A 20515-nucleotide genomic window follows, 5' to 3' on the forward strand; every position below is an offset into this window, starting at 1 on the left:
ACCTAGACCTAAGTTATCTAATGCTCAGGCCACAAGGGCTGGGTCTGGTAAAGTGGGATTTGTGGTGGACAAAGTGGCCCTGGGGCAGGTTTCCTCAGTACTGCGGCTGGTACAATAGGCCAGAAGTGGCCGCAGTACAAGGGACTTAGTCCCACCCCACTAGCAATAAAAAAACTTTTACACTGTGAAATGGCATTCACTTGACATTCTCAAGGTGACAGCCATCACACTGAAGGCATGCCTCAAGTAGAGTTAAGTTGGAATTAAGGTTTTCTGGTATCTTTCAAGTAATGAATGTAATCCACTGTATAATCTTTTCATGTAGGTCTTGAAGAATGACCTCTTCTTACAAGTCGCCACAAGTAGATATTTGGCTGTGTGAGACCTGGAGAGTTTAAAGGACAGATAAATTTGATTTATTAGGAAATGAGGTGCAAGTTGGCTGACTGTATGGTACCAGTTTTGGTCCTTTCCTATATGAATAAAAGACATGTTGTGTGAAAGAGCTCTTCATTCAAATTCATTTACTTAACAGCTGTTGACATGGAATAACACACACAACATGTGCACTCATAGAAGTGCTGTCATTTTTCAGGTTATCTTATACATGGGCATTGTGTGTATCACTAACGAAGCACTTTTGGTCAAAATGGAAAAAAAAATATGTGTGAATCTGAGTATGGATGTGTTCGCTAAACCTACTCATAGGTCTTCCTTCAGCTAGAAGTTGTCCAATGGAAGGCACTGTGGGTGTTTCTTGAAGCTGCCTGCTGCTTCTAGGACTCCTCCTGGAGCACATAACCAAGGGTCTGCTGTTGCCTTCTGCCATTCATCAAGTCTTGTCTTCAACTCCAAAAGTATATTCTACAAACAGTGAAGTTTTCCAAAAGCAGAATTAGATCTTCTGGATATAATAACTGCTCTTAAACTTATTAAAGCCAAAAGATATTTTAAACTTAAATGTACTCATAGCTATGAGTGTTTTTTATTTACTTATGATAATTTTGGGAAGTACAGAAATTTCTATGTTGCAACCTCAGAGGTTGTTTATAATGATAATGCAAAACTCTTATTATTACGCAGATGTCAGAAGAGAGACCCACATTATTTCGGGAAATTTTTTATAATGTGAAAGTTTTTATTTGTAACACATTTATTATCAAATTACAATCAAAATATATTGTACTTAGGTTTAAACACATGCCTTATTTAATCAGTGTTTTGAAATAGTGCAGTATTTTCTTCTGGTGTGACAGCAGATTCCAACATTGGAGGGCTTTTCTGTAGCTCGTGTAGAGAAGCACTAGTGTCTAGTAAATCAGTGATCACATACAGGGTCATATTACCCAATCACAGCACCCAACTAGACACAGTTGTTTGAATAAAATTGTTTACAAAGAAGAAAATCAGTCAAATTTTTAAACAGAGTTGTTTAAAAAGAAAATAAATGGAATAATTTTGGGAGACGTGACTAGACCCATGGTATATCTAAATCCATGGTACAGTTTTACTGTATGTAATTTATTTTAAGAATCATGACTTTTTTTCCATATGGCAGTAAATTCAGAGAATAGGGACATTGCTTTGGAACCCTCTGAAGAAATGACTGATTGGAAAACATGTGATTTTCAGCAAGATAATACAACACCACATTTAGCACAAATGTTTTTTCAGGCTAAAAAATACGATAGATAAACAGACAACCTGCAAAGAAATATGACTGTCGTAGTGTATTAGATTTGAACGTGTTTTATTTTTGCGGAAACCTAAAATTTAAAATCAATCCATGCACTTCTGAACTTAAGGTTGATCAGCTAATAACACAGTACAGTATGTGTCATACATTTAATAGAAAAAAAAAACAATGCTGTAAAATCTTTTGGATAGTTCCTTTGCTAGACAAACCTTATATGCTGGTTTAGATGCCACGTTGTTCACCTCTTCAGCATCTTTTTTGAGGTCATACAACTCCCACTCATCTCTGTAGTAGTAACTCTTAAGTGTCTTGTACCAGTTCAAGGGTTTTTTGGACCGTGTTCTGTTCAGGAGATCCTATAAAATCATAAAATATAATAAAATTACACCAACTAATGACCCCTCCGCTAGTCAAGAAATTTGCAAACTTTTATAGAACCTGAAATTTCATTTGCTGTTGTCACAGAGAGTTCTTGTCCTGTGCCAGATGAATCTAGTGCACATCTTCACACCCTGTTTCTCTAAGATCCTATGTGTGCTACATGTTCTCCCTATCTAAACCTCCTTGATTTGATCGTCCTAGTAATTATAGAATGATCTGACACTGTCCAGTGTGACTAAAATGTATATTTATATATATATGATGCCTTTACATGTTTTGGTCAGTAAATGACCATCATCAGAAAGCACAACATGTTTTGGAAACTACTATTACATAGGTCATAGTATATCATATTGAATCAAAAGTTGTATATACAGATTTTAATGAAGACAAATTGTTGTTGAGTTAAAAGTTGTTAAAATTCTTGATATTTAAAATCTTAAACCGCTAAGGTTTGTGTCTTTGTGCCTCTTCTATCAATGGGAGATTGGGGAAGATATTGCCATCATTAGAGGTCGAGGCCATGTTTTCCCCCTTTTTTATAGTAGGTTAGGAATCTGTATGTTCTTATGCTGTTACTCTTTTCGTTGTATGTTGAGTACTGAGTGTTATACACAATCATTGGTACACTTCAGAATCTCCCAACAGTTTCCACCTCTTTTGCCTGCTGAAGGATTTAACAGCCAGAAGTTTGAAAATGATGAGCAGATTCAGATCCAGCATGTCTATCATTTCTTGTTGATGCTTAAAAAAACCTGTATGCATCTGGGTTTTCAGACCTCGTACAGTGATGGGAACAAGTTAGGAACTATAAATACAGTGTAACAATTCTGATGCATTTGCTCATGTATGTCTAATTATTTTAAAACTGTAAGACTTCCTGAAAAAGTGTATTCAGTGTAAGATATATCTTCAGTTTTTCTCTACATATACTGTTTGAAACTTTTTTGCTCTGATAAATGTTTAGTGAGATACATTCGAGACAGGTGCAGTATTATTGTTCAGTTTCAGCCAAAATTCAAATGTGCCACCAAATTTGAAACTCCCCAATATGAAATTAATGCAGTTCTTAGGTTGTTATATGGGGACACAGAGGCACAGGCAGGCAATGTGAAACCAATAGGAATATTTTTTTCAATTTTTCGTTGCGAACATGTTAGAAATATGTGTGAGTGATGATTACATAGAGAATAAAGGTACCAATATCCTTGCAGTACATGTACCGGACACGAAATAAAAACAAACTCTTGGAATTATATCACCAGTTTATATTGTACTTTAATAACTGACCTGAAATGATGGAGAAATATAGAAATCTTGATCAATTGGGAAAGGCATCTTGTAGTTGATGTTGTGTATAAGCTTGTACCGCTTGGTGCGTACTGCTCTCATGGGATAATACATGGTGATCTCATGGTGGCTGTGACTAGCAAACACAGCCCCTGTGTCATGTGCAGGCTCTGAGTATATAAAGAAATAACATGTTGAAGTGCATACATGATACATTTAGCAGTTAAATTGAGGACTCTATTTGTCACAGCAAATGAAAGTTGTTATAAGGCAAAGATTTTTTTATTGCTTTTCTGAATTTGTGTTGAGTCAGATGAACTCAGTTTAGGAAATTACCTTTCACCAGCAATGGCAGAAGTGACTTCCCAGTCAGTATAGGCTTAACTTCATTTTCATGAGGGTATGATATGTTGAACCAGTCTAACAGTGTTGGTACAATGTCCAACAGGCTTGTCATACTGTATGTCACTTCATTGTGGCGATGTTCTGGCTGTGGAGAGGAGATTAGCAGGGGTTCTGCCATTCCTGTGCCACAGAACAAGACGCAGCACATCAGTGTTAGTATTTTCACAGGGGTATGAACTCTATTTCCAGTACATGTACATACAGAAGGACTGTATTTATATAATTTGTCACTGTGTAGAGCTGGTCCTTATTAAAAATTAACAATAATAAATATGGCACTAGCTAGTTGATCCATCTAAATAAAAACATCTGAAAAGTCCTGCACATCTTCCTTAAACAGTACCTGGATCATACAAGTTTGTGCGTCCACTTGGAAATGGAATACCATTATCTGATGAATAGATTATGAGGGTGTTATTCTCAAATCCAGCTGCCTTCAGTTCTTGTAAAATCAGTCCCACACCTAGGAAGTGAATATGCTGTCATTATCGTATTCAAAGTGCAGCTCTACATGCCACATGTCTTAGTTTTTCACTATTTGAAAAGAAAAATAAGAATGCCACATTCAACAATAACATGTTGCTTTTTCCAGAAAAATGTTCCATAAAATTCCACTGCATCTTTTTCAAGGAACAGGAGGACAACATTTGAATTGTCTGGGATCTGTCTAGTAATGTTTACTAACCAGACTGACCACAGAGTGGTTTTTAGTTCTTAATGTACCAATGGAACCCTTAACCACTTCTGGTGATATGGCCATCCTCCCACATGATGGGACATGGACCACGAAGAAAATTATATATATAAATAAACATATCAGAAAGGAATAAAAATATTTGCAATGTGTTAAAAAATCAGAAACACAGCATGATAGGGTTTTTCTTTCTTTCTTTAAAATTGGTGCCTAAATTATGAAATATGGTGCAGCCTACTATATATATCTTATAAATGTATTTCAAAACAAGAAAACTGATAGAAAGTATGAAGTATGAGAATTAATTAATTAATTGTGGCTTGACACCAAGACGTACTGGTTGACTGACTGTCGGTTGTAACATAATTTTGACTTTGACTTGAAGAGCAGTCAGTACCTGTGGGTATAATTGGGTCAGCCTGTTTCTGGGGGATATAAATACAGGGATCTGGCCCTCCAGGTTAGGGAAGTCTGAAACATGAGAGTAAAATACAGTCATGAATTCCATGGAAATCAGACCCGAGAATGATTGCGCTGGCGACTGCCAGCAGCTATTGTAAACAACAGACATATCCTCTTGTGAGAGAGGGCACCCCACATCAACAAACCCAAAACTGCCTGATAGTAATAAAAATCTGGTCTTGGCCCCCAGATTGGGGCTTTGACTTTGAGATGAGTGCTGGAGGAGTTACTCTGGAGGCTCCTAGAGTCATCAGAGAGTAGAATTGTGTCATGGATCCTGTGGGACTCGGAACCAAGAATCACTGTGCTGGTGAGACCCACAGCAATTTAGGTGGCTTTTCTCAGTCTCCAGGTAACCACTTGGATGGTATCTTTGAATAAGCCATAACATTTCTATCCTGTATCATTCATGAGCATTCTTCCATTTGACTGTACATAACCTGTGCAGTGAGAAAACATCATTCCATGAATAAAGAAACAACAACCTTGGTCTAGCCTGGAGATGGTTGTGTATTGGGCTGCAACATCCTGACGTGCTGCTGGAGTGTCCTGTACAAAGTATGGCAGCTGGACTTGCTCTGGCTTATAGTATATTGGATGCCAGTCTTCAATGAAACCCATACCAGGCTCTCCATTCCCAAACTTTTCGCAGAAGTTGCCATATTCTGGGTTAGTATGTCCACATCGATGTGGGTCATGGAAAGCAACATATAGCAAAAAAGGGCTACAGAGAAAAACAAACGACATTAATATTGATTGCCAGGCAGATTTTACTTTCATTCATTTATTTTAAATTCAATAAATCCTATTTGGCCAAACCTAGGATGTAGAACAAGTCACTATTAAATCAAAATCATAGATAAAGTAGTAACAAATGCTATATTCTTAGTTTTATAATTGAATGACAGATAAATGGAATGGGATGGTTTCAAAGCACTACTTGAATTGCTGGCATTATACCCATGGTATTAGAAGTAAAATGTATCCAGCGAAAAAATGATAGAATGAACGATTCTTAGTAAACAGGAGTAACACAAGGAAACCGACGTTAAATAATGATAAGAAGGAAAATACTCATAATCTTAATATTTACAGGCTTACAAGATCCAGATTACTGTGCACTGTGTCATAAAAGTCACTTAATGGGGTGGTAAAATGTTAATTGTGATTATTTCACTTGCATTCAGATTTTTATTTGCAACAAATACTGGCATTAGCACTTCTATCAGCTGTTGTCTTATTGGTATATTTCCCCAATTTTCCTTTGATTGTAAATAAAGTAGTCTTCCATGCGACATGATTACAGCTGGATAGATCAACTTGTAGGACACTGTAAGATTTTTATCAGCTTGTTAAAGGTATCACCAGTAATAAATCCAGTGGCTGGGAAGGAGAGCTAAAAACACATTTTGTGCTGAGTAAATAGATGGTGGAATTACTTATGAAAATAGAGAAAGATGCTTCTTTTAAATGATAAGATCCAGAGTTCAGAGTAGAAATATAAGTCATAAACTATAGTTTAAAACATCAAAAAACTATATATATGGACTATATATATGGAGGAGGAAAAAGAAGTAAAAACTACAATAAAATTGTTGCACTTAAGACGGTATTTGTCCATATATATTGTGTGAGTGTAACAGGATGCTGAAATATAATATCAAAAAACTACAGGACAGCACATATCTGAGATCCGGTATTACCAAGAGGCCTCCGTAGTCTAGGGGTAACGTTCCCACCTCATGACTTAAGGTACGCGGGTTCAAACCCAGCAGAGGTCATAGAACATTTAAGGGGGTGGGTCCCGTGTCGTAGATTTACGGCACGTTAAAGATCCTCATGTCTCTAGGAGACCTCTGAGCTAAATTAGGCAAAAAGTTTCCCACCTAAGTAGTTTCCAGTGCCTCTGGTAGATGGGGGAAATATCAGGTACCAAGGGCCGACCTCATTGGCTGAACAGGGCTGATAGCACGCACCAGTACCAGTAGGGTATGGCGACTGGTAGAATATCAAAGGGGGACATACAATAGACTATTAGTCGCGGTGCATGGGGAAACCCACCCCCTCTAATAATAATAATAAAAATACAGTAACACCACAAACAAGAATAGACACACAAGGAATCCTACAAAAGAGTTTACCACATACAATACCACTGCATTTATCATAGAGGATAAGAAAGTAGGTCACTTCAGACAGGGAAAGTTTCAGAAGTCAACACCAAAATACAATGACTGGTAACAAGTATCATAAGGCATGTCATATCACAGACACAAAAAGGATAGGAGACCGCAATGTCCATACAAGTTATTTTAATGTTATTCTTAATTTTAACAATAACTAAACACAAAATCAACAACAAACCAACAATATATACACACAAATTATGGGCCAATTGTACAGGCTGTTTCAAAATGATAGACCCAATTTGAAATTGCTATATATCTGCAACCACACACTGCCCATGAATGAAACTCTTACCACTTGAAAGGGTGGGGGATAGAGTTTCAAAAGATTACCACCAGATGCCTCTCCCAGCACATTTCCTAAATGCATCACTGCATCAACATTGGATACGGTGCATGGTGCCCCAAGACTTGGCACTACAGTTTCGGCCCCCGAGATCTCCAGACATTAAACCCTGCAACTTTTTCTGGTAGGGATACCTCAGAGACCGTGTTCTTGTGCCACCATTAGCGACTAACCTGGATGACCTCAAAAACATAATAGCGGCAGCAGTGACTTCAGTGGAAGAAGACACTTTGAGAGGCATCTGGGGATGAATTCAGCTATTGTCTCAGCGTATACATGTACATACATCTTACCCACATTCTCACACTTACAGTATATTGCATTTAAATTAATTTTGTTGCCTACATATTCTCACATTTATACTTGTATATTTCACTGTCTGACCATATGATTGATATCCAACTGGATAATACTTATGACAAGGTACCCATGTTCTATTAGAATGTATAGCATGATGACTCGATTGATATTTAAGTGTGTATACCACCTGAAGATGACCCAGAAATAGGGTTGAAACTTGTGGTGCGCAAGACTAAGCACTGTTAAAATTTGGTATTTGTGTTGATGACACTATAAAAACTATATTTATGAAACACAACAGGATGCTAAAATAAAACGAAGAAAGATCCTGTCTCTTCCAGGAACTGAACCCTGGCCATCAAGCCTCTAAGTTAAAATTATGTCACCAGAATATAAATAGTGTGACATGTTGATCCCTACCGCCCCAGCTCCATGTAGCGGTAACTTAGCGCTCGCGTAATAGGCGAGTAATCACCCCGCAATGCGCAACGCGCGGTGACGTCACGAGCGGAGCCGAAGAGAGCTGAGCGGAGCCGAAGATAGCCGAGCCCCGTAACCTGGTAACTATGCAATGCTAATCAACAGCGGTGACGTCACACTAGCAACAGCGTCCTAGGCTATACGCCACGTCACACTAGCAACAGCGCACGGCTATATAAGCGGACTCCACAGCAGCTACAGTTCAGTTGAAACATAGCAGCCTGCGAGTGTGCGATAACTAAGAAGTCAGCGAGCGGAAGACTTATTGTGTGCTTTCCAGACATAGTGATTGCTGTAGTACAGTTATACTCGGAGTGTGTATTTAAGGGAGACTTGTATAGCTCCCGCGTTATTAGTACGTGAAGACAAGTGAAGACGGTGTTAAGAGATTTTATTGTAGGGTTTGTAAACTGTGGAAACCCGTAACGTTGTGATAATTAAGTGTAGCCGATAGTTGTAGATTGTTCAATAAACCAGTTAACGATCTCTACGGCGTATTCGGTAACGAAACACGTTACAATAGTATTGCTTGCTTATTCCAAATTATTAAGAGAAAGTTGGATAAATACTCTGAGAGATATAAGAAGACTGCAGGCAGAAGTGGAAAAGTTTCTAGCAGTAGAAAAGTCTGCTATTTACTCAAATTGATATTTCTCTCTTTATTAATAAAATTTTTCCTCTCAGAAAATTATTTAAGATAGTAAAACTGTGATTAACTATAAGCTCTAATTTTAACCTTTGTTTGTTTTTGACTGCACTACTTTTATAGTGGAAGAAAAAAATAATATTCTGACACAACTGAATTACCATTTTCAAGAAACAGATTATTTTTGATGAAGTTAGATAATATTTCTGTTATTTACAAGATGTGATTATTATTGACGTAGAATTTACTTACTCTGAAGAATTCTGTTTAAGAAATTCTCGGACAAGAAGCTTAATCTTTGTGATGTTTCTTCCCACTTGCAAGATCGAATTGTTTTCTTCCGTTTCTGCAAAACCGAATGGATACACCTGACTGGGACCAACATGTTTCTTTCCTATAATTCCTGTTCATAAAAGATTAATACACCTCTTAGTGAAAATATAATCAGGGAAAGTGCAAGAAACATTTCTTAAATTTGAAATATATCATAAAAGTTAAACAAATTGGAATTTGAAGAAATAGTAATAGTCTGTGATTATTATATATTTAAAAGATGATTAGGAACATGCCTGGACCAATGCTTCTCAATTGATATGTCATGATGTGTGGCAAAGTGTGCCTCAGTACATTTAAATTCACATTTGTTACAAGCTCTATTCTCAACCATTGTTAATCCTAATACTAGTACTTTGTGTTACTTTTGTTATTAAACAGTAATTGCTGGACTGTTAGCCTATTAAAATGTTACAGGAAGTCCTTGAGGAGCATGATAAAGTATAAAGAATAATAATCATACGTGTGCACATGTGGGCATTCATGGTTACACACATGGGCTCATGTGCATTCTCTTTCTCACACATTCACATTTGGTATAGTTAATGCATTCATTCATCCTTATAGAATGTTGCACTGTAATAATTATCACTTTGTTTTGTAGTCATATCTCTGGCCTGGAGGTCAGGTATCCTGACTGAAGTTGTTCATGATCTTATTCAGTTCCTCCCAGTTAATGCTGATATAGTACTGTAATATATGCCATTTTACTATCTTCAATATCCTTTCCAATTGATCGTTCACAAATCATCGAATCATTCAGTGTTACATAACCTAACCAGGTAAAAAGGCATCAATAAATAAATCAACAACCATCCATTCACATACAACTTTATAAGTTGTGATCTAGTGATCCGTATTATATAGAGTGATTATTTTAGTATTTTACCACAGCAGAAACATTGGACTCAAGTCTGAAGAGAGAATTTAGTTTTAGTACATTCCCTACTGGAGACCTCCATAAAGTATGAGGTCACTCCTATCCATATCGTACCTGTTCTTATTCCATTGTGTGCCAAAATTGCTGGAAGACTTCTGATGTTTTCAAAGGAATTGAAATGATGAACTCCTTGGTGTAAACCATACATCCCATTCTGGTGAATTGGTAAGCCAGTTAAAATAGATGAACGACTGTAATGATGTCAAGTACCAGGTCAGTTGGTATGTCATCTTACGAACAGAATTTAACAAGTCTCATCAACTTTAAAAATTCTTTCAATTTATTTCTAAAATGGAATATTTAGGATTATATTTTGAATTGGAACAGGTTGTAAAGTGGGCACGCAATAGCATAGTTGATTGAGGCGCTATGCTATAAGTCAGAAGGTTGCAGGTTCAGTTCCCAATGAGGTTACTGGATTTTTTTCAATTTACCTAATCCTTCCAGCTGCACTATGGCCCTGGGGTCAACTCAGCCTCTAACAGAAATGAGTATCAGGAAACTTCCTGGGTGGGTAAAGGGTGGTCAGGGTGTAAGGCTGACAACCTTACCGCCATCTGTGAGCCGACAGTCTAGAAAATGTGGGAGTCAACGTTTCACAACCCTATGGGCCTTCACAGACTATTACAGAGATAGCTTTTTTTTTTGCAATCTATAAAGATGTCTGTAAAGACTGATATTATTATTATTACTGTTGTTCAGTTTTGTATTTTTGTAACAGTCCAGCTTTAGAACTGGCAGGTACACTTGTAAGAACATTCCTGTATGTCACATATTCTTAAAGGGCTGTAAATTAAATTACCTAATTGAGCATAAGAAACATAAAAATAATATTATTAATAATTAATTGAGACATGTTATCCTAAACTCTGATTAGTGTTTGCAAAGTACTAACAACTATATGAAATCTAGAGAGGGGCTCCCGAAACTTTTTCATGCCCAGAGTGTAAACAGAGGTATTAGTGACCCCAGAAACTTATATTGCACTCAAACCCTTTCTACTGCAGTTACAATTCTTTCTCCAAATTAAGTATGAGAAGTAAGAACTAACAAAGGATGTTAATAATATCTGACTAAGCTACAGACTGGATATTGCCATGCAGTGTCAAACAAAAAGGCGAAGATGTTCATGAAGGGGCAACAATGATATATATTCAGGGCTTCTCGAGGCATTATCCATACCTCTAGGCCACGCCATAGCTTAAGCAGTTAGTCGCTGGCTTCCCACAGCGGTAGCCCGGATGTGGTCAAGTGGGATTTGTGGTGGACAAAGTGGCGCTGGGGCAGGTTTTCTCCAAGTACTTCGGTTTCCCCTACCAATCTTCATTCCACCAATTACTCCACAATCACCCTCACCTATAATCTGGGGCTGGTACAACAGGCAAGAAGGGGCCGCAGTACAAGGGACTTAGTCCCACCCCACTAGCAATAAAAAGAAATCCATACCTTTGCCTGAATAAAAATACAATACACCTTACTCAGGTTAAACAATCCTTATTCATGCACAGTTTGAACCAATTTGTTGACTCAGAATCGACTGTTTAAAGTACCTTGGTGAACAGCTGCTGACTGATGTGTAAGCATTGTTGAAGATCAGACTTCTCTTTCCTAAGGCATCTAGATTTGGTGTCTGACAGATCTTGTTCCTGTATGTCCCCATTTCAAATCCTCCATCATCAGCTGGCATTATGAATGAATGATATTATAAAGAGTCACAGACCAAATTTAAAAAATGAATACGTCTTACAGATAGCAGTATGTGAATAAATATGAGTATGCTCAGTTTTCTGCTGGAAGTACTCAGTAGTCTACCATACTACACTCCTATTTAGACATTTATTACAAAATAAGATAAAAAGCTTTTTGTCTGCCTGTGACCTAGCATCAACATCTAAACTGTAGAGCAGATTTTCTTAAGATATGATATAGCAGACTTTACTAAAGCTTGTTGGGCAATTCTGGGGCATGATTTTCAGCCATACTGATGCAAAATAAAGCCTGGTTTACATAAGGCCATAAATGGGCTCTTTCATTTATCCCATAAAATGTTTCGCAGACAATGTCAAACATTGATATAGGAGACTTTTACTGAAAGTTATCAGGTATTCTGATTTTCAATCACACTGATCCACAGCAAAGCTTGGTTTACATACGGCCATGTATGGCCTTTCTGTGTCTTCAATAAACCAGTTCACAGATACTGTCCAGTGTGAAAGACATGTACCAAAACTTGTCTGGTAATTTAGATTTTCAGTCATACTGATCTGTGATAAAGCCTGGTTTACATAGGGACATAAATGGGCATTTCCATGTATCTCACAAGCTATTTCACAGTTTTTGTTGAAATTTGATAGGTGACACTTCCAGCAAAAGTTGCCATGAAGTTCTAATTTTCAGTCATATTTATTCATAATAAACCATAGCTTAGTTGGTTGAGGTACTATACTACAAGCCAGAAGGTTGGGGGATCGAATCCCGATGAGGTGGATTTTTTCAATTTACTTAATCCTTTCAGCGGCACTATGACCCTGGGGTCAACTCAGCCTTTAACAGAAATGAGTACCAGGAATATTCTTGGAATATGCTTGGGGTTAAAGGGAGGCCAGAGCATAAGGCTGACAACCTTTCTGACATCTATGAGCCAATTGTCTAGAAAATGTGGGAACCTTCACATCTCACAACCCTATGGGCCTCCATAGCCTGTTACAGGGATACCTTTACTTACTTTAAACCATAATAAGACCATAAATTAAAATTTCCATTAACCCATAAACCCTTTTACAGATTCTGGTGAAATTCATTATGGGAGACTCGCTAGTTTACATTTCATTCATGATGTGTATTTATTAGCCGTCTCGTAGTGCACTCAATCTCACATGTCACTTCACTATATGTTTCGGTATCACTGTGCCATCCTCAGGTGTGTTATTCACGTCAAGCCATTACAACGCTCGCAGCCAAAAAAGAAGGACACAACACAATACACAATATACACAAAATATAGGAAGAATGACTCCCATAGTGGAGGAATGATGTAGTACGCGAATTTGAGTTAAGACGTGTAAGATAATGGATATTAACAAATTTTGATATATATAAATTTTAAATTTTATTATAGTTAGTGAAGAATGTGCATTTAAGATAATTTTAAAAACGACACATGATGGCAAGCAGTGTAATGGCTTGACGTGAATAACACACCTGAGGATGGCACAGTGATGCCGAAACACTTAGTGAAGTGACATGTGAGATTGAGTGGACTACAAAATGGCTAATAAATACACATCATGGATGAAAATCAGTGCAACAGGATGCTAAAATATAACATTATTGCAGTTCATTATTTCTGTTTTTAAATAAGCCTAATAAACTTAAAAAAACACTGCTTGTAAGTCTATGTACTGCTTTATGGAGTACATCCTTTCCAGTTTTGTTTCATAAAATACATAGAACATGTTGATAGAAGTTTAGCAGTAATGAAATGCGAATAAGAACGAATTTTATTTTAATTTAATTTGTGTCAAAAAGACCGGAGAAAGTATATTTGCCCCACTTTCTTTGTCACATCTTAGTAGTTAAATAAATAAACAGCGTTCCATCAAATTCTCCATAAGCATTATCCTCAGTACAGGTACAATAAGACATATGGAAGCCGACGTGCCGAGGGGACCTAATATGGATTCCACATCACACTATATGAAATCTTAACTACTGTAATCTATTGTAAACAAGTTTAAGTATTGTAACTTTATTCTCTTATTGTAATCAGCCAATGTACAGTAACTGACTTGTCCTATATCATGTAACAGTGATCTATAGAGACGAAATAAATAAATAAATAAATATAAGTGGGACACATCCACTGCTAGTCTATGCTGATGATATAAATCTGTTGGGAGGTAACATAAATACTATAAATAAAAACACACAAGTTCTAATTAACACTAGTAAGCAAGTTCCTAGCAGTAAACACAGAGATAATATCTCTGTCCCACTATCACAATGCAGTCAAAATCATAACATCAAGATAGCCAATAAATCCTTTGAAAATGTGGCACGTTTCAGATATTTGGGGATGACAGTAACAGATCAAAATTTGATTCAGGAAGAAATTAAGAGGAGACAGAATTCACATAATGCTTGCTATCATTCGATTCAGAACATTTTATCTTCTTGTCTGCTGTCTAAAAATATAAAAATTAAAATATACTGTAAACTATAAGTTTGCCTATGGTTTTAAATGAATGTGAAACTTGGTCTCTGACATTAAGGGAGAAACATACTAGCTGAGAGTGTTTGAGAACAGGATGCTGAAGAGAGTATTAGGACCAAAGAGGGCTGAAATTATAGGAGGTTGGAGTAAACTCCATAACTTGTACTCTTCGCCAAGCATAATTACAATGATCACATTTAGGAGGATGAGATGTGCAGAGCATGTAGCATGAATTTGGCCAAAGAGGAATGCATATAGAATATTGGTGGGAAAGCCAGAAGGAAAGATACCACTAGGAAGACCAAGATGTAGGTGGATGGATATATTAAAATGGATCTTAGAGAGACAGAATGGGGTGGTATGGACTGGATTGATCTGGCTCAGGATAGGGACCAGTGGAGGGCTCTTGTGAACACAGCAATGAACCATCGGGTACCATAAAATTATGAGAAGTTCTTGAATAGCTGCACAACTGGCAGCTTCTCAAGAAGGGCTCAGCTTCATGAAGTTAGTTTTTTTTCTACATTTCATTTCACAAGTCCAAACAAATGGACATGAAGGTCGTCATACAAAATTTAAACAAACACACAGATAACAAAATAATTAAAACTAATTGTTTATGTTATGCTCCACATATTCAGAAACTGTATAAAAGGAATTATTCATAAGATATAAAAACAGCCTATTTTTAAAACTAATTCTATCCTCTTTAAGGCTTTGAATGGTTATGGGCAATCTGTTGAATAGTTTAATGGCAGTAAACATAGTACCTTTCTGAAAAGCAGAAAGATTCGAGTTTGGCAAATATAATTGCTTTCGATTTCTTGTATTCAAACCATGAACATNATAAGATAAACTCCTAATTACAAAAATAGCTGAACTAAGTTTAGGGAGAATATACTCTACATGACTCTTCCAGTCTAAATTCTTATCAATTTGCAGTTAATATTTTATTTTTGTCTTTTCATGATGAAAGTTGCTACAAAAAAAAAAGTGATGTGAAGAGCGAGCGTTGCAGAAATGCGTGATAATGTGGGATGTTCCCACAGTACATACCAGAAAAATAGTCCTGTGTGTGTATATATTTGGGTAGTTGGAGTGGGGGTGTAGATAGTACATCTGTGTTAACCATGCAGAGAAGACAAACAGGCAAGGACTGATTTTTAATCACACTATGTAATATTTACAGAGCCTCACATAATAGGCCAATAGAACAGGTACCTAAATTAGTTTGTATTAATGCAAATACAGAAGGCTATGGAGTAACATACTTTTAAAACAGACACAAATGATTAAAACAATAATGTACCAAGAATACTGTGTGCATTGGAACAATGGGAGGAGACCAATGATATTCATCAATGGAGAGACTTGTAACACTATTTTTAGCTCCATTTGAAATACTTCTTAAACAAAATTTTGAAAAATACATATGGAGCTTTTAACAGTCAAACTAGTGCATAAGATGATGATGAATTAACACATTCATGCCTGAAAGGGATTTTCTGAAAATTATTCACGTTAATTTCTGTACATATACAAGTACTAATAGTATAACCTTATGAACAAATTTTGGTACAGGAAGGGGATACCGACATATCAAAAGCGCATCACCAGCAGTAAACAAACTATGTTTTGTTTCTCTAGCATATTAGGGATTAATTGCGACGAGCTGATCACTCACCCAAGGAGTCCTACCGTATGTGTAAGATCTAAAAAAACCGAAGTGAACGGAAAAGTTCATGGAGGTAGGCCTAGGCCCACTGGGGATGTAGTGCCAAGGAAAAAAAAATTGGGGGTTAAAGTCAGAAAAGCTTCTGCTCATCCAATTAACGACTCAACCTCATTGCCAAATTGTGTATATATGCACAACCCCCGCTTTTGTTATAGCCCCGTCTATTCAACATTCAATATCGCTCAATATTCCAACGCGGCACTCTATCGCTATCGGTCCTATCGGTCTCCGTTCAACCCCAATTATTTTAAGGCGGCACCATTGTGCAGTAGCTTGTGTGACGTCTTCAGCAGTAGAATGTTCCGCATTGGACTCTAGAAAATGTTTGTAATTAAATTAGTAACTTTACCAATAATGAGTAGTGCGTTTTTCAGTGGAATATCTAAGCGCCTGCAATAGCTTGTTACGAATGAAGCGTACGTGAAAATAACCAAATATAAACGCCTTATAACATTCATGATGAATAACGAACAATGTACGGCAAACTTTCACTTAATGACAGAAACGACACGAAGTGCCGCCAAGTACCATGGCCATAGCGGGTCATACTATGTAGAATAAGGTTATTCAGTTTTCCAATTAATTAGAGAGGAAATGTGCTACAGTCAGGACAATCTATATGGTGCAAGGTTTTTCGTTTTGTTGTGGAGGAGGCAACGTGTAAGAAATGATTACTATGTGTTTTTTCATATTAAAAGTATGAAAACGGTGCAGGAATATGACTCCCCCTTCCCTATACTTCACGTACATGTACACTGTCGCCAGCGAAGGAAGAATTCAAAGTTTGCTCGTTTGGCACTTTCGTAAACAATTTATCATCAGTGATGATGTGGGTATTACGTGTGACGTTAATTAATGTAAATATTGCATGCGTGGCTTTGTCATATTTACGCGTAGGCAATTTAAGCCACTATAGCATAGGAGTTACTAAGAAGTGGTGATGCTAATTTTTTTCTAGGACGAACGTGAGACAGTTCCGTTTTGCAGTGACACATTCAGTGTTTGTAAACCATTGCATTTCATTTGCAAAGAATATATGTGAATTGAGAATCATGTTACATAGGGACAAAATAATTTGTTTGTTTGATGTTGATGGTACACTTACAGCACCAATGAAGGTAAGTTTGACGATAGTAACCGGGAGTACATACCTTAGTGTGCCATCAAAGATAAATGATTGATCGGGATTAAGTAAAAATGTAGAACACAATCTAGTGCAACAAAACCAAATTAAAATATATCTATCCAGGAAGAAGCATTGTGGGATCAAATGCCACTCTGAAGTATGTCATAGTGGTAGAGACTGAACTGTCTTTTTCAAGTTAATTCTCACATGTGAATGTCAGCTTCTCTTCAAGTTTTTGTGTCTCCTTCGTTTTGGAATCATGCTTCCTCAATTATAGTAAGAATGTTAAGATAATTTTTTTGGAGAAGAGGCGACTATCCATTTAAAAATACTAATTCCAATTATGTCTGTTTTTAACCTAATCTAGAGTATAGTGTGGTCTTCTGGGTTTTGACATCATGTGATCCGGTAGCTTGTACCAGTGTTTTAGGGTGACTTGTTGCTTTCTGAGTTCTACTGAGAACATGGAGTCAATGTGTTCCTAAAATTGTTGGTGCCCACCACCTGACTACATGATATCATCACCCAAAAGATCACAGTAGGAAACTTTGCTGCCTTGAGAGCCAAAATTTTGTGTGTGAATAGCTTAACATTGTCATCTTAACTGTGTGATTATTTTCTTTTCTTCTGAAGAACACAGATAAAAATAAACATTGGTTTTCTATCAGAGTTACAGTATAAAAAATAACTTTTTCTTGCATGTATTTGGAAGGACCCATTGCCTCATGTTGCAGCAATTTCCGTATTGAATTATCGACTTTTTGGACATTATCTATTGTCCTTTTTTTTTATATATAAATAATTATAATACTGTACCATCATCACAAATTTCCTTATGTCTGAAACATCTATGGTCTTTCAGTATATCTGATTACTTGGTTACTAATAAAGTAAATTATTGTCAGTTATGTTATATGGCAGTAATACATGCAAGGAAATAAAAGTGGAATTGATTTTAGATTGCGAATGAATAGACATGCTTTGTTATATTTAGTGATCTATTTATTATTATTTTGTAATGTGAGGTTGTGTATTAACATATTATAATCACTGTGCAACTTCCATGATGAAATGTTCAAATTGTATTCAAGAGGTACCTGGTTCAGGTCTTTGCTGGAACACCAGCTGTTGATTACTACTTCTTTTGGTGTCTCTAACCTCAGCAGGAACATAACATATGTATATTATAATTGCAGGTTATTGAACCAGATATTGAGACATTTCTGTTGAATGAATTGAAACCGAAGTGTACAGTTGGTTTGGTAGGAGGATCAGACTTTAAGAAAATAGCGTATCAGATGGGTGGTTCAGAAGCAGGTAAGGATATTATTTTGTAACAAGGCTGAATGTCTAACAACTACCATTAACAATATTTGCTATTCAAAATTATTGCATTGTTTTTAATGTCTTGCAGTGCATATCCCTCATATGTACTTGTGGTGCTACAGTAAAGAGGGTCAGGCCCAAAACTGATAAAAATGATGTAAGTGCATCACAGAATCTTCCTTGGTAAAAGGATCAGACAAGAACCAGGTTATATCTCAAAGCACAGTATAGTGACATACTGAAATACTGGGTTAAATACATTACAGTATGCACCTAAGTTGTTGTTTCTTTTCCTGGAAGGTGGCATTTAATGACTTAACTGGCCTCCAATTCAGTGGGTACCAGGGGCTCTTTCCTGGGGGGTAAAGCAGCCAGGACATGAAGCTGATCACTCACCTCCAACTAGTTTTGAGGTCAAGAAAATACAGCCACTCCCCCATATATGTTATGGCATAGTGCATAATTAGTTAAGCATGGACAACACTTTTTTTCTCTCTTTCCTGTAGTACCATAGATATATGCAGTGCTTTATTCCAACCAGGTTGCATTGATACACATACCAGCAAACTTCTCAAGAGTCAGAAGTCCTCACCTACTACTACCTTGTATGTTTCAACTTTGAGACTAAAACCAAGCATGAAAGTACTGTTTCTAGAAGGTGCTGTGTATGTTTACAATGCAGCAGCTTTGATTCTTCTTGCCAGAGGCTTATGTTTGATCCTGGGCCATCCTTATGGAATTTTTGAGGGAATAAATATCTCTGGAACAGGCTTTGCTATAATACTTTGATTTCTCCCTATTCTCTGTCTAAAACCTCTTTGTGGGTACATCATGCCTTGCATAGACAACCTTATGAAAGAGAAGTCCTGTGTGCTTAAGAAGTTCCTTGGAGTAATCATTTTAGTTCTCAGCATACACTAAAGTAGAATGTGATAACCTAATGATGACATAATGATCCATGATAATGATGCAACCTCAAAGGTTCGAGCTGTCGTTCCAATGTACTTACCTGTCACCACCCGTGAGTTGAGCAGTAGACCCAAGCAGTATTACAACTGTGATTCACAGGTGATCCCCACTTTTGACCCAGTACATAATCATACTCAGAACAAAACTAATGTAATTAAAAAACTTATATGTATTATGTTCATTCATTTATTTTAATTTTATCCTTAAGATCAATATACATTTATATAGGACATGTCAATCTATATTATTATTGAAATACAAAAAACTTATAGGACTATGGCTTATTCTATACATCTGATTATCTCTTGCCAATATTACAGAATTGAGATAATCTTCTATTGAATAACATCCTGTATTAAATATATTGTTCAGTCCTTTTCCAAACTAGTTGTTGCTACCAGTTTGTTATAGAATATGCAACCTGCTACTGATGGTTTACTGATAAAAATTTTTAAATAATGTACGTACCCATTCATCATTTCTTGTTTTATATATATACAGGGTGTCCCAGGAGGAATGTGCCAAACTTCGGGAGGGTGTTCCTTATGTTAAAGTATGCCGATATAACCCAAAACACCTATGTCCAAAGTTGAACGGTTACGGAGATAATGGCCCGAGAAAAGTGTGGTCTTCTTGCAGGTCCACGCACTATACCTACCTGTCAGCTGAGACCCTTATCTGTTTGTCCTTGAGTGCCGCGAGTCACACTAGCGTAAGCTCATGCGCTGCCTACAGATTAGTTTGCTGTGGGGTCGTGAATGGGTGGTAAATTAGTTGTGTGATGAGTTGCTGAAATGCCTTTTGTGTTTTCACACGTCGAGTATTGTGATATGCATTTTGTGTATGGATTTTGCGGTGGCAATGCACGTGCTGCTGTTGAAGAGTACCAAAGGCGTTTTCCCGATCGAAGGATTCCATCTCGAAGTGTATTTACGCGAATTCACCAGACATTGCGTGAGACTGGTTCTCTTCCGAGTGTTTCTGTGC

The 20515-nt window shown here is 36.9% G+C and overlaps 2 protein-coding genes across 4 annotated transcripts in view; one reads left to right on the plus strand and one right to left on the minus strand.

Annotated features, from left to right (window-relative positions):
- Positions 1-493: 493 nt before the first annotated feature.
- On the minus strand, positions 494-16587 carry LOC111862267 (N-sulphoglucosamine sulphohydrolase). Of its 2 annotated transcripts, none has more exons than XM_023847518.2 (10): positions 16457-16587; positions 11710-11839; positions 10214-10350; positions 9139-9289; positions 5414-5652; positions 4116-4235; positions 3704-3892; positions 3368-3537; positions 1906-2052; positions 494-864 (listed from the first exon to the last, which is right to left on the minus strand). In XM_023847518.2, exons 1-10 carry the CDS (start codon positions 16563-16565, stop codon positions 721-723), a joined length of 1536 nt encoding a protein of 511 aa, XP_023703286.1. In that variant the 5' UTR covers positions 16566-16587; the 3' UTR covers positions 494-720. The 2 variants fall into 2 exon arrangements, with proteins under 2 accessions (XP_023703286.1, XP_023703287.1); XM_023847519.2 differs by lacking the exon at positions 16457-16587 and adding an exon at positions 16057-16077.
- Positions 16588-16806: 219 nt separating this feature from the next.
- The window catches only part of LOC111862268 (probable phosphomannomutase), an 8185-nt gene continuing 4476 nt past the window's right edge, over positions 16807-20515 (plus strand). Inside the window, exons 1-3 of one of the 2 annotated variants that reach the window (XM_023847520.1) lie at positions 16852-16936; positions 17066-17225; positions 18430-18550. In XM_023847520.1, the coding sequence (XP_023703288.1) occupies positions 16932-16936; positions 17066-17225; positions 18430-18550 (286 nt within the window). In that variant the 5' untranslated portion in view covers positions 16852-16931. Of the gene's footprint in view, positions 16937-17065; positions 17226-18429; positions 18551-20515 lie in introns of both variants that reach the window. The other variant, XM_033750605.1, reaches the window with a different exon arrangement.

Source organism: Cryptotermes secundus, unplaced genomic scaffold (assembly GCF_002891405.2).
Source record: "Cryptotermes secundus unplaced genomic scaffold, Csec_1.0 scaffold88, whole genome shotgun sequence".
Taxonomy (NCBI): Eukaryota; Metazoa; Arthropoda; class Insecta; order Blattodea; family Kalotermitidae; genus Cryptotermes; species Cryptotermes secundus.

Bases quoted from the DNA above. Each gene is read 5' to 3' on its own strand.
- LOC111862267 (XM_023847518.2), bottom strand. From the start codon at position 16,565: ATGAATGTTATAAGGCGTTTATATTTGGTTATTTTCACGTACGCTTCA. The intron at 11,840-16,456 runs GTAAAGTTACTA...TCATAATGCCAG, and splicing joins AAACGCACTACTCATTATTG to CTGATGATGGAGGATTTGAA. The intron at 10,351-11,709 runs GTACTTTAAACA...ACATCATTACAG, and splicing joins GTCAGCAGCTGTTCACCAAG to TCGTTCATCTATTTTAACTG.